Genomic DNA, 13,601 nt, shown 5'->3' with positions numbered 1-13,601 from the left:
TACTTGTCACAGTAATTTAAAACTGGGAACAAGTCACAGCTCATCAGAGGCAAAGGTTGGAGACTGGGGTCAGCACAGTCACTTCAGTTACTGAACAGAGCTGTTAATGAGTCATAGGGCCCAAAGATTGGGCACACAAACCTGGAGGAGAACAAAAAGGATGTTGCTGCCTCCTGAAATAGTCTGTGGCTGTTAGAGTCTACAACAGCATAAAGGAAAACATGAACAGATGTGTCCTGTAAGAATTTTGTTTTGTCTACTTAATTACCAATTTTGTATTTGCACTATAAAATTAAATGGTTAGATTAAATATTTAGGTTGCACATCTTGTGTCATATAAATCTTAATCTGAATCAAGTAGCAGCCTTTGAAATAATCAGTCAGCAGGAGTCTCTGTTCCTGTCAAGGCTCCTCAGGGCTTTCCCTGCTTTTTAGGATTTGGTACAGGCTAGGGAGGTGTAAAATGTGATTCCACTCTAGTTTCTATGGTCTGCACCTCACACACATCAATGTATGTACAGTTCATAGCTGCAGTTTTAATCCTCCAAAGACTGTTCATATGGTCAAAAAAACAAGAGTGGGTAGTGTTTGAGGCATTAAAGATTAAAAATAACTCGAGTCACCATTTCTGTGTTTCTGTAAATAGCAACAAAAATTCAAAGCCAAGAAAAAAAGTATAAATGAGATTTATGTATACCTACAATCCTATACCCTGTGAGAGGTAAATAATAGAGTTCATAGGTTGCATGGAAGAAGCATCTGAAAAGGAAAGAACTAACACTTTTATAGTGTTTGAATCTTCCTTAATAGGTGTTCCATCTGATCCTTTTGTAATTTTTAAAATTAACAAGTTTTTAAATCCCTCTGAGGCAACAATTTGATACACAAAACCAAAAAACACCTACATTTCTTAGGAAAAAAATGGGAACATTTCATGTTTGATAGTCAGTCAAATTCTGCCCTGAAAAGAACCTGAATTTAAGTAAACATGTCAGTGACTTCATGTAGGACAGATTTTATTTGGTGAAAAGGAGGGTGGAAAGGTGAGGGAAATAAATACATAAGGCATTAAATGCAACAAAAATAACCAAGTCTTTCTTAAAAAAAGCATGTCCTACATGTTGGTACAGCAGCTAAGATGGCATCATTCTACCAAGACAGATAAGGCACAGCACTGTAGCAGATTTATTGCTGCAGTAATTTCCCCTCTCCCCTCCCATGGGATCCTGATGAATGATAGATCTGACAATAGGAGTATTTAAATTCACCAAGTAGAGATCATTTACCTTTTGTCAGGTGAAGTGCCATCTGCCTTTTCAGATCCTGTTTCTGCAGGTAGGGGTCCCTGTGCTCAGGAGCTGTTGGGAGCAGGATCCCTGGCTGGGCTCTCCTGCTTGCTGTGTGTCCATCTCTCCCTGTGGAGTTCCCTTTAACTGGGGTTAATGCAGATTAAGGTAAAAAGCAAGAGACAGAGAAACCACCTCAGCTTCCAGAGCTGCCTCAACGGCTGATCTTGGCTGAGCATTTACCAGTAAGTAGTCCACAGGAAGTTCTAAAATATATTTCAAATATATTTTTTTTTCATTCCATAGCATTTAATGAGAATAGCAGAAATAAAGTAAGTCAATAAACAGAATAGATTGTTGCTTTCAATACAAACAGACTTACCTTTGTAACTGAGAGCTGGGTGCTGCATTTTCTATATGCTTTATGTTATCTAACAAAGTGCTTCAAAATACCAGAACCAACTTTTCCAAATACATCCTGCAGTTAACATGTATTTCAGCCCATTCACCTAATGCCTGCATTGGGAAGCAGGATGTTAATCTACAGGGGGGAAAAAAAAATGAAGTTCTTTTACTAGTATTTACAGGCATAAAATGGAAGCATTCATAAAATCTGTCCAGTAGAGCCAGAATAAATTCATAAGCTTTCCTCCACAGTAAATATTTCAAGTTGAGTCACATTTGGTACAGCAACAATTGCAGCTCAAGTGCTTTTATCAATAGCCCTTAAAGCATTTTCATATCCAAATGTTCAAGTGTATTATCCCACCACTCAACAAAAGAGCACTCTCCTAAAACAGAAACAGTACAGAGATATTAATGCTTCATATGTGAACTTCGTTCCTTCACTGATGCATTAATCTACCACAAAAGCTGTCCATTTTAATAAAATAACCATTTCAGTCTCAAAGGTTGCCTCTCAGTAACTGGTCTACTGTAACTTAAACCTGACAATTTCTATAGGCAAAGTAAGCATTGAATCACTTTGAAATAAGCCTCCTACTAAAATAAAATGCTGTTTAATGTTCTACAGTTGTAATCTTCCAGGCAATTTAAAGAGAGAAGGGAGCTACACTATTTTAAGAATAAATACACTGAGAACTGGAAACTTGCATATGAAAACCAGTAATTTACAATGCCTGGCATTGGATCCTTTAGTCCAGCTTCAAAATTCAAACCTCAGTTTGTAATTGAAGAAGACACCTGAACCAAAACCATTAACTAAATGGTCCTTCAGTGGGGAAAGAGTCCATTTTCCAACAATTTCAGATCCAAGTTCTGGGTTTCACATTTACATTTGGGATGGTTGTGTCTCACACAGTGTTAGCATCAGCCTCAGTTTGCTGGTGTCACTAAACCCTTGCCATCAATCTGTTGTTTCAGGCCTTGCACAAACTGACCCTCATTCTTTGCAGAACTGCAAAACAAAGTTTTTATTTATGGTTATTGATTCAGGATGAGAACAGGATTTTCCAGAGATGTTTTTAGGAATTGTTTTCCTTCTCATTTTAATGCCATATGTACAAACAGCTGTACTAGAATTTTTGAAAGTAATGAAAACAGCCAATAGTAACCAAACAGGACAGTCAGAATTCCAAATCAAAGTCCTGCCACAGTATGTGTCTGGAATTACAGAAGGAACAGGAGTGACCCTGTTCAGCCACAAGCATACCTTGAGAAAAACATGAATTTTTATCAGCTCCTTCCAACCCAGGAACAGAGCAACTCACCCTGTTCGGCTTTGACCACTTACAGCAGAGACAGAGCAGGGTGCAGTTAGTTTGGCATCTTCCCATCGGCGGTGTTGCTGCTTGGCCACCAGGTTTGCAGTGATCCAGCTGCTCTGTCGCTTCCTGCAGGCTCAGCTCCGTGCTGATGGACAGAGGGACAGGGCTCCCATCACGGTTCCACTCTGCAGCTGCAGGCTGTAACTTGCACCTTGGCAATTCCCCAGCCAGAACAACAGCAATGAGAAGGTCTAAGCTTGTTAAGTGTTACCGCTGTAAAGGAGGGCTTGGCCAGAGGTAGACATGCTGAAGAGCATTTGCTGTGTGCAGAGCTCCAAAGCAGCACACCCGGGGCTGTCACTGCAGGAAAGGCATTCCCACAGCTGTCACTTGTGGTCACTCGTGGTCACTACTATTGTGTGCTCACCATAGAAAGCACAGAGACAGCAAATCCAAGATCAGGTCCTGGGCTTTCAGCAGACCTGACCCATCTCTACCAAGCATCCCAGCCACTGCAAATGACACCAGTGGAGCTGGACACAGAATCAGGAGCACCCTCCTCTGAGGTTACGGTGCTTTCTGTTTCACAGCACTTTATGCTCTTCACAGACACAGCTCCTGGTGCTGCCCTTCTGGCAGTGCTGGCAAAGGACAGCTGCTGCTTTCTGGTGCTCTGCTGACACCTACCTACTTCATCAAATTCCCAGGAAGATACTTTCCCGTGCTTCCTACTTTGCGTCCAGTACTGCTGGCTGTTGGCAGTAAAAGGACAAAGTGTTACAGCAGCCAAAGGCAGGCCACGGGGTACATCCTCCAAATGTGGCAGTGACATGGGGGAAGATGAATCTGAGTGATTCATTACATAATAAAACTCCAGTGTCCAAAGACCAGGTTTCTTTCTGAACATCTAATCAGCTCTATTTTCTGTAATGGACTATCCATAAATTGCCAGCTCAGCCCACACATAAGTAAAATTTAACTTATACAATAGCAGATGCTATGGCTTTTTTATTTATTTATTTTTCTTTTTAAGGATTTCACCACCATATAATGTAGAGAAAAATTACTGTCATGCTAAATCTGCTTTCTGATCCCACCCCCCCTCCACTGCATATTCCTCAAATAAGTTGACACGTATTATTTCAGTAAAATGGTGATGTTACATACGCCTCTGTGTACACAGTGGGATAATAAATTTGAATTATTTCTAGATGCTCTGATGCAGGTTTGAAAGTATATAAGTTTTTTTAAAGTTCACTCACTCTCAAGTTTTTACTAAATTCAAAGTTCACATGTCAGCTGCACTTTCCTAAACCTGCTCACTGTCTTACAAAGCTATTCCTTGCACAAAAATCCAGGCCAGGATTACACGTGTTTTCCTGTCACTTATATTCCAGCCTTTCAGAGGTTATTTATCAATAACCAACTGATATCACTCAGAGTGAGGCTACTCTGATGCCTGTCATCTTTGGGATAGGATAGGATAGGCCAGAATATTTCAATTGGGAGGGAGCAGTATCAACCAATCCCCCTGCCTGACCAATTCAGGGCTGACCAAAAGTTAAAGCATGTTATTAAGGGTATTTTCCAAATGCCTCTGAAGAACTGACAGGTCTAGGGCAAGAATCACCTCTCTGGGAAGCCTATTCCAATGTTTGACCATCCTCTTCGTAAATAAATCCTTCCCAAAGTCCACTCTAAACCTTCCATGGTGCAGTTTTGAACCATTCCAGCACATCCCATCTCTGGATACCAGAAAGAAGAACTCAGCATTTTCTTCTCTGCTTCCCGTTAGGAAGCTGCAGAGAGCAATGAGGTCAGCTTCTTTTGCTCCAAACAACACAACCCTCAGCCTCCCCTCACAGCACTTCCAGCCCTTTCACCACCTTTGTTCTTCTATGGACACATTCAGAGACCTGCCCTTGCTTTTAAAATTGTAAAGCCAAGAACTGCACACAGCACTCAAAGTGGGGCTGTACCAAGGCTGAACACACATTCACCTCTTTTGCCCAGCTGTTTGTGCTGTGTTTCCTGCAGACCTGCTCCTTACAAAAATTCCTTTTAATTACCTTTAACTCTCCCAGCCTCACTCTGCTTTGCTTGTTCTTGTTGCTATATGATGTTAAATTAACATTTCCTTTCAACCTAGATTGTAGAACATAGTTTGTATGATTGGTCAAATGAGAGCTGAGGATCTTCCCAAAGAAAAGTTGACATAAAAATGTAACAGCATTGTCATCTTTAAAAAACTGAATAATTTTAACAGTAACTCATTAAATACTGTGTCTTCTTCCCGTGGTTATTTCAGCAAATAGGTGTCTTATTCCAGACTCACCAGAAGAGAAACTTACCAAAGGCCGCATGCTTCAGTATCTCATGAAAAGTGTAATCACCCATAGTTCAAATTCAAATATAGTTTTCCAAGCTACACTAATTAAAACTGTTTTGTTGACAGCAGAGATGAAAAATGAGGAATTTTTCCAAGCCATTTGCTAAAAACAGCTCTCAGGGCAGATTTTCACAAACATTTACATGCCTAAGGACACCTACTGGCATTTTCTACAATTAGGTGCCAGAGTGCTATTAAAAACCAGACAACTAATTTGCATTGTTGGGAAATTAAATCCCTCTTAACTCCAGCCCTCCATCCTGCAGCACGTTACCTTGGAGAAAATTCCATCACCCAAATATTTGCCTATTAAATAGTTCCATAGCAGCTTATGAACAATGCCATAAACCCCACTGAAGCAGCAGTTACTTTTGGCAGCAGGTCTCTCAGGGAGAAAGAGTTACACATGCAGCACACCAAAGCTTATGCCCAAACTCTGCACTTGATGACAGTGTTTTCTCATCACCAAGAGCATTTCTGCCACGTTCAAGTCCTTCAAGAACACATTACAGAAGCACCAGCCACATCACATTGTTTTGTTCTTCTGGTAATTAATACATTGTCCCCCTGGACTCATCCCATAGCAATCACAAATTGTATTTTAGGTCACTCTTGCACGTGTTTTATGCAAGGAGTGTGAACGAGCACAAGCCTGCTCACAGGATTATGATTTGCTTTCCATTGCCCCCAGTTCACTAGTGGAAGTTGAAGGCACATGATTGTATTTATTTAGGAAAAAATGTTTCCATTTCTGTGAGCTCCTGTTGTTCAAATGAGAAAGTTCTAGTTTCTTCAACACAAATGTCAGGCCTGTAACTTGACAGGGACGTACGAGCTGCAAGGTGCCACCAAAACAACAACCTCCCATGGTTTGGCCTCCTGCTTCAGCTCCTAATATAAATTAGTGCATGAGAATATAAAATGAATTTAAATCCAAGAGAAAGTCATCTGTTCTATTTTTCCTTTTCAAGTGAAGTAAAAATAATTTAAAAGAAAGAGAAATTACTATGACATACACAAACGTGCACAGAGAACCATGTGCATGCACAGCTTCACAGCCCTGCTCAACCTAAAAAATACATTTTTTCTAAAAATTGTGATTCCACTGTGAGGTTAGCAGCAATCTGATGACCTTTACTATTGTGTCAAATCCTTACTTGTGCTACAAGTCCCAAATTTAATGCAAGCAACATACAGAAAGGCAGCCTTTGTAGAGACCCTGGGTAACATATTTTCCTGGCAAACAGATTTTTGCAATAGAAATATTGTAGTTTCATTATATATTGTCATGGAAAACACTGCATTTCAATGCATCAGTCAAGCTACGCTCATCCAAATATTAAACAGTCACATAACAAGAGATTTAACCTTGCAATTCCTCCAGTGGAGGATCCTTGACTGAAGAACATTCAGGTAAACTTGGCCCCAGGAAGCACAGAATATTCCAGCTGTACTGAAACTTAAAAAGCAGATCACCACTGTCCACTTGTCAAAGAAAAATCTTTTAAACTTAGAATCTCATAAGAAATATCTTTCTTCCCTTCAGAAATACTCTAGGTGGATCAACAGAAAAATACTTCTGAACACAGGACAGATAAGAATGGCAATTGTCAGCTCTCAAAGACTTTTTTTTTTATTTGAGAGATTTCTGATATTTTACATTGCTATTGAGGCTACATTCAAATAAATTTATAGGTTAAATTCTGCCTCAAAAACAAAACCCCACCTCTCATTCTAAGTGACACAGTGAAACCCTCACTGGCACAAAACTTCCACTCACCAATATAAATTAGAATTCATATCTAGAAAACAGAATTTGGCTCTGATACTGGATCTTAAGAAGGCACAAACAAAAAAATCATAATACCCAGGATGTCACTCCTGGCAGCTTCTGGAAGCCAAAACTGATACGCTATCAGAAAAAAAATTATTTCCTTCTTAAGTACATTTCTTTGTTAGTCTAGTTTCACTGCCATATATTTTATATAACATTTTAATTAAATAACATTTTATATGGTGACAAATAAAAATAATTCCACAGACAACACAACATGGGAAATAAAGTTTTGAATCATAAAATCTCACTGTACATAAGCAAGATATGGCAGACTCATGGGTAAACCTATATTACAAGATAAAATCCTGTTGTGCCTCAAGTCTGTAGCATCCTCTTGCACAGAACTTGTGCTACTTAGGGACAGCAGAGAATCTTCCAATAAAAGTTTTAGATTTAAGGTGGATGATTGGTTTACATTAGGTATAGTTTTTATGATATAAAAGACTCTGTTTTGAAAAGCTAATGTTTCTTTTGAATACGTTGGTTTTAAAATATGCTGTGTGAGAAAACTGGGACCTGATTTTCAAAGTGATTCATATGTTCAGCTTCAGGAAACTTGCTAAAAATTACAAGTATCCATCAAGTACAAAATCAAATTTATGGTTTGACCTAGGCTGTTTAAGAACAGAAGCACCCAAATGCCCCTTCACATTACTGTGGTTTATAGACATAATTAAATAACTTGTTAATGTGCTCTTGTCTGTTTGCATGCACACATGCATCCCTGGCACTACAGCTTTTACATCTGAGCAACTTTTGCCAAAGCTGCAGGACTTGGTGAGGTATAAAACTGAATTATCCATAGGTATAGTTGAGCATGTCCATAAATAAGCACATAAATTGAACAAAACTGTACCTGCAAAAAGAGCAGGCACTGAAATGTCTTGCTTTTGTAAGAGTCCATTAATATATTAATTGAGGTTTTTGCATTCTATACACTCAGAAATATACATATATTTTATCCGTAATGTGTGCTGACATACAGACATATGCAAACATATGTGTACACTTACCACACACACGCTCACATTCCCTTATCTACACACATTCAAGTTCTTTATTTTCAAAGAAAATGCCACCATTTAATAAACACTGAAATTGGTTCCAGGTTCTCCATGATTTTAGAACTGTAGAAAAAGGTAACTTACATCTGTCATTGCATATGACAAAAAATCTGGACTTTACAACCAAATTAAAATAAAAGGAAAGACCAAACGCAACACTCAACGCTACCAGCTTTCCAATTAGGAATCAAGATATCGGAATGAATCTGGCATAACTGCAAGAAGCTATGGCAGCATTTTGTGTGGGTGTTTTTTTACAATAAATGTGAATCTTTTGGAAGATGAGTTAGCATGAATTTGTGGTGAGCACAAAGGTCTTTCCTAGGCAGGTCACTGCTGAGCTCCTTTCCTCTTCTGCTCCAGCTCCTGCAGGCGCTCCTCGCGGCACTGCGCGTGCTGCGTCCCCACTTTGTGCGCCGTCTCAGTGGCCGCAATGTCAATCTGGGCATAGCGGGACGATCCACTCCCTGAAACACCAAATGGGATCCTGTAAAAGACCACACCCCTCGCATATTCCTGAGTAAAAAAGCTGTTGGGACAATTCTGTCGCAGATTTCCTGGGTGATCTTTGTCCAGTCTTAGAGAAAGCTGTATGAAGGGAGTAAGGCGATAACCACAACTAAAACAAAATATCTGAAAGCTTTGTTATCTCTGTATTTTTAGTTATCTGGTTTTCCTCAAATAATTAAATGAACCTCTTGCATTTCTGCCCCAGGTTCAAATCTCCACCCTTATTACACTCCCAATGACAAATTTGAACTCGGCTCTCCCAGCTCTGGGTGGCTTCCTCACCAGGTTACGAATCAGGAAATGAGCAATACCTGGTATTCGAACAGAAAACACTTGTGGCAGCTGGCAGTGCTCTTCATCTGGATTGGGCACTCTGTGAATGTTTACCAGAGAAACCACCTTCAGCCTCACACATATGATGACACTTTAGCTCATTTTTCTTGGTGATAGGGGAGACAAAACTTCTCAGTCCCTTAAGCAGTAAAATATTTCTATAAGGATAGAGGCTGGGAAAACTTTAATAAGAAAAAAAATATTTCTGGTCATGAAAGACACCTTTAAAGTTACACAATTTGAGGTTGGGAGGGTAGTTTACATTTAGGAAAATTTATGGCATTTAACCCTTCATTTTTAATGCCTTGGTTCATTGTCTGTAAGAGAAAATATTGCTTTTAAATTAAGAGAAGATATTGCTTTTACATTTCAACATAATGTGCTAGAAAGATCTATATTAAGTTTTGGGAGAAGCTTAGAATTACATAATGAAAAATGTAAAAAAACATTTTAAAAGCAACAGGAAAAGTGCTAGCATTTCAAAGTTAATAAAATAGCTAAAATTAGAAGTATAAAAAATAAAATCTTTATAGCTGAGAAGTATAGATGGAAAATCCATCAATATCAAATGCAAGGAATTAAACGCCAGACTCTGATGAGGGGCATGCCGTAGCAAGGACTGCATCTCTAAATGACAACACATGGCACATCTATTGCATGTTTATGTGCCAATTGCCCAAGTTAAGAATTAGTAGTAAAATATCCAATCCAAACGTAATATATAAAAAAAAACAAACAAAAAAACCACAAAAACATTAAAAAATGAAACAATTTGCATTCTCTCTGTAGCACTTTCACACTCCCTCATGGAGAGCAGATAGAACACTGTGTTCTGTTCTGAATCATTTACTGCATGGCTCCAGAGCCAGTGTCTTCAGGAGCAAGCCCTGTACACCCACACCCACAGCCCTGTTTCTGAAGCCAGGAAAGAAAGATGAGGTAAGCGTAGTCCTAATATGCAATGAAAATCTTGAGAACACAAGCAAATCACTGTCTTTCAAACTCCAGAGTTTGAAATGTTCACTTTAGAAGGAGCGTACATACAATCACCTGTCAAAGGGATGCAACATCTTATAGAACATAATTATTCAAAAATCTTTTCCAAGAAGAGATGCCAATTTAAAAAACTGCCTCAGAAATATAACAGGGTTCAACTCCTCTGTTAGCAGAAGCCTGTGGGTAGATAATGAAATCATTAAGGTTGGAAAAGGCGCCCAAATCACCGGGTCCAGGTTTTGGCCGAGCACCACCATCAATTAAGCCACAGCACTAAGTGCCACATCCAGTCTTTCTTCAACAGTTCCAGGAATGATGCCTCCATCACTTCCTTGGGAAGCCTGTCCTAATGCCTGACCATTCTATCAGTGAAAAAATTCTTCCTGCTGTCCAACCTGAACCTCCCCTGGGGCAGATTGAGGCCATATCCTCTCTTGCCACTGTTGCCTGGGTGAAGAGGCTGACCCTCACTTGACTACAACCTCCTTCCATGTAGTTGTAGAGTGATAAGGTCCCCCCCGAGCCTCCTTTTCTCCAAGTTGAACACCCCCAGCTCCCTCATCTGCTCTCTATATGAAATCAGGATTACACATACCCCATACATCCTGCATGTTCTTTGCTGTTTAAAAGTATCCCAGACTTCTTTACCTCTTATGCTTGTGCTAGATTCTTGAAGTTCCAGTTCCATGTAGTGAAGCTGTTTTTTGGAAGTAGGGCTGACAGGAATATTAACATAGGTGGCTGTCTCACTGTGGGGTCGATCTGGTGTAGGGACATCTGCTGAATAACCTGCTGCACCTTCTGAAATAAGAAACAAATCACAACAGGCGCTGTTTGCAGTGACCTGTGATCCAGTTCATACAGACACACTGAAAGCAAACATTGAGCAGCAGTAACTCTGCTTACCAAGCAGGACATTCCTCAGTGGTAGATGGGACATGAGAGAACTAATTTCTACCTTAAATATCCTGAGACACTGATCAAGTCAGGATCTATGCAGAAGACCACACACAGGGATCTTGGCTACAGCAGAAAGAAAACACTGCAGACATTTCCATCAGCAGCAAAATCTCACAAGGCCTCCAGTTCTACTTTAGGTTAGTAACACTTTATATGAAGTAATTTGTGCTGGGAAGATGTGAACTATTTTATCATCTGCAAGGCAGAACCAAAATAAGTACAGGTTCTTAAAGCATGTCCCAAAAACGGGGAATGAAGGTCTGTTATAAGCAAAGGGAAGGCAAACTTGAGGAGACAATGTTGACAGCTCTCCTGTGCAGGACTGGAAAAGAATTGAAAAATGGATGATGCCAAGTGGGGACAGACCAAGTATTAAAGGACTTTCACTGCACATAAAAAAAAATAGTGGGAAAACCCTTCTAAAAAGTAAAGATCACAAGAACTTCAGAGGAAATCCCACAGAGTTTTTTAGAAATTTCTTTAAAAAGACACAGACTAACACCTACTAGGAAACAATTCCTATAAAATGATTTTGACTTAAAAACAACAAATTTTTGTCTGCTGGTTTGATTCTCAAGACCTCGTCTAGCCCTGCTTTCAATTATTTTAATCTTGTCTGCCTGTTCAGTCCAGCTGGAGTTTTTACCCTTAAAGACTTTCTCTTCCTAAGTCAGTTTGAGACAGAGGAATGCAGAGGGGAAATTCTATCACTTTGAGGTTCTCCTTTTTCATGCAGTTCTCCTCTCAAGCCCTTCCTTGGCCCCACAAAGAACTCCTATCAAATCTGGTTTTGTCCAAACTCCCACTTTTCCTTTTTGCCCATTTAGACACTATTGAGATGTGAATGGAGAGGCAGTAGGATTTCAAGGCATTTTAGAGCATAGGGAAAAATTACTTCTTATATGCAGAAAACAGCAGCAGTAAATAACCACTGAGGGAAACTTTTTCATTTTTTTGGATGTATTATGAGTAGCAGAGATAACTTATACAATGTTAGGCAACAGTAGGGTATGTTCCAGGATCTCCCCAGGCTTAAGCTGTTTAAATCAAAGGAATCTACTATACAGTCCAAAAACTGAAAAGACTGGAAATTTGGCCAATTTTCTCACAGATTTTCATAAAAATTACACAGCAAAATAAAAAAAAAAAAAGTATGCAAATGTTTCTCTGTCAATCAGACTTCAGGTTGTTGTTGCGAAGCAAATTGTTAGGAACAAAATTACAAAAATCAAGGCAGAACTGAATGCAGAAGGATTTTTTTATATTTTCATCAAACATCTTCCTCAGAAATTATTTTCAATTATTTTCTCCAAAGTATTGCAAAGGAATTTGGCCTGGTTGAGCAAGAAGGGACTCAGAAAAGTCTTAGCATTGAAAACCTGTACCACAAAAAGTTATAAGCTGCAAGCAAGTGACAATCTTAAGTACAGAGTCACGAACAGTCGTGAAAGAAAAGATAATTTTTGAAGTCTTTCTGTATCCTGATAAAGTGATGTAACAGAAGTGTTAAGTGAAGCATCCTCCAAGTTAGCTAGCATGAAAACTAGCCAGATCCCCTATAGAACTAAACAGTTAACAGGTTTAAGGAAGCTGAACATCGTACCTGATGCAAACAAGCCCAGTGATTTTTCTGAGAACTAAAAATCTACACATGGAGAATTGGTAGGGCTTCATGCAAGAAAAGCAAAAGAAACACACAGAAAAAAGGCCCAAAAACCCGGCAACTGTCAAATATTCTTCTCAAAGGAGGAAATAGAAGAAAAAAAAACTCCAAAAAACAGTTGGGCAAACTGGAATGGGAGGAAAGTAAAAACCTTCTGTTGTTTCAGTCAGTGCTGTCTCAATAAAAACTGTACTTCCTTTGTAAACATAGGAATACTCAGTTTTCATTTTTCCTTTAAAAAACCAACTAAATCCGAAAAAAAAATCTTATTAGGCACTGAAAACTGGCTTTTATTTCTTTGAAGAGAAGGGTTTATTTAAAAAGCACAAACCAGTCAAGCGTTCCTACTGATGAAAACATGGTGCAGAGAGTGAGCCATGGACAGTGCCTTCAGCAGCCCCTTCTGGATGGACAGACAGGAGGTGCTTCCAAGAGGGGTCAGAGGGCCAGTATTTGAGAACATTGTGAAAGGAGGATTTAAGAGAAAAACAGACCACAATGCACGGTTACAGCATTCTGAAAGAACTGGCAGAATATCATAATTGCTTAAAGAGAAAGGGGGAAACAATAGGAATCAAAAAAAGATGGTAAAGCAAGTAACAGGAGAAGAGTAAAAGGGAAAATTCAGTGGCCTTCAACTGAGGGGAAAAGAAAGAAAAAATACATACTTGGGGAGGGAAGAAGGAAGTTATATTTGAAACTGGTGTTGCAGTCTTTCTGGCAGCAGGTGTTAGTTATTCATGTTTTCTACCTAATATAGGCTCCGTTCTCAGAAATGAAAGATAAATTACACAGAAAGAAAACTAGCACTACAAATACAAGCCCAAATATAAGTA

At 39.2% G+C, this 13,601-nt stretch overlaps 1 protein-coding gene across 6 annotated transcripts in view; it reads right to left on the bottom strand.

The window, feature by feature from the left end:
• Positions 1-8,282: 8,282 nt before the first annotated feature.
• DOK7 (docking protein 7) overlaps positions 8,283-13,601 on the bottom strand; it is a 57,979-nt gene continuing 52,660 nt past the window's right edge. For 4 of the 6 annotated variants that reach the window (XM_040064812.2, XM_040064811.2, XM_058420689.1 and 1 more), the window contains 3 exons: positions 10,791-10,943; positions 9,125-9,186; positions 8,283-8,770 (listed from right to left, as the gene is read on the bottom strand). In XM_040064812.2, coding sequence (XP_039920746.1) covers positions 8,558-8,770; positions 9,125-9,186; positions 10,791-10,943 — 428 coding nt within the window. In that variant the 3' untranslated portion in view covers positions 8,283-8,557. The remainder of the gene's footprint in view (positions 8,771-9,124; positions 9,187-10,790; positions 10,944-13,601) is intronic. The other 2 variants (XM_040064814.2, XM_040064813.2) reach the window with 1 other exon arrangement.

This window comes from Hirundo rustica, chromosome 5, assembly GCF_015227805.2.
Source record: "Hirundo rustica isolate bHirRus1 chromosome 5, bHirRus1.pri.v3, whole genome shotgun sequence".
NCBI lineage: Eukaryota > Metazoa > Chordata > Aves > Passeriformes > Hirundinidae > Hirundo > Hirundo rustica.
Note: the sequence above shows the minus strand (reverse complement) of the source record. Positions and strands in the feature narration are given on the sequence as shown.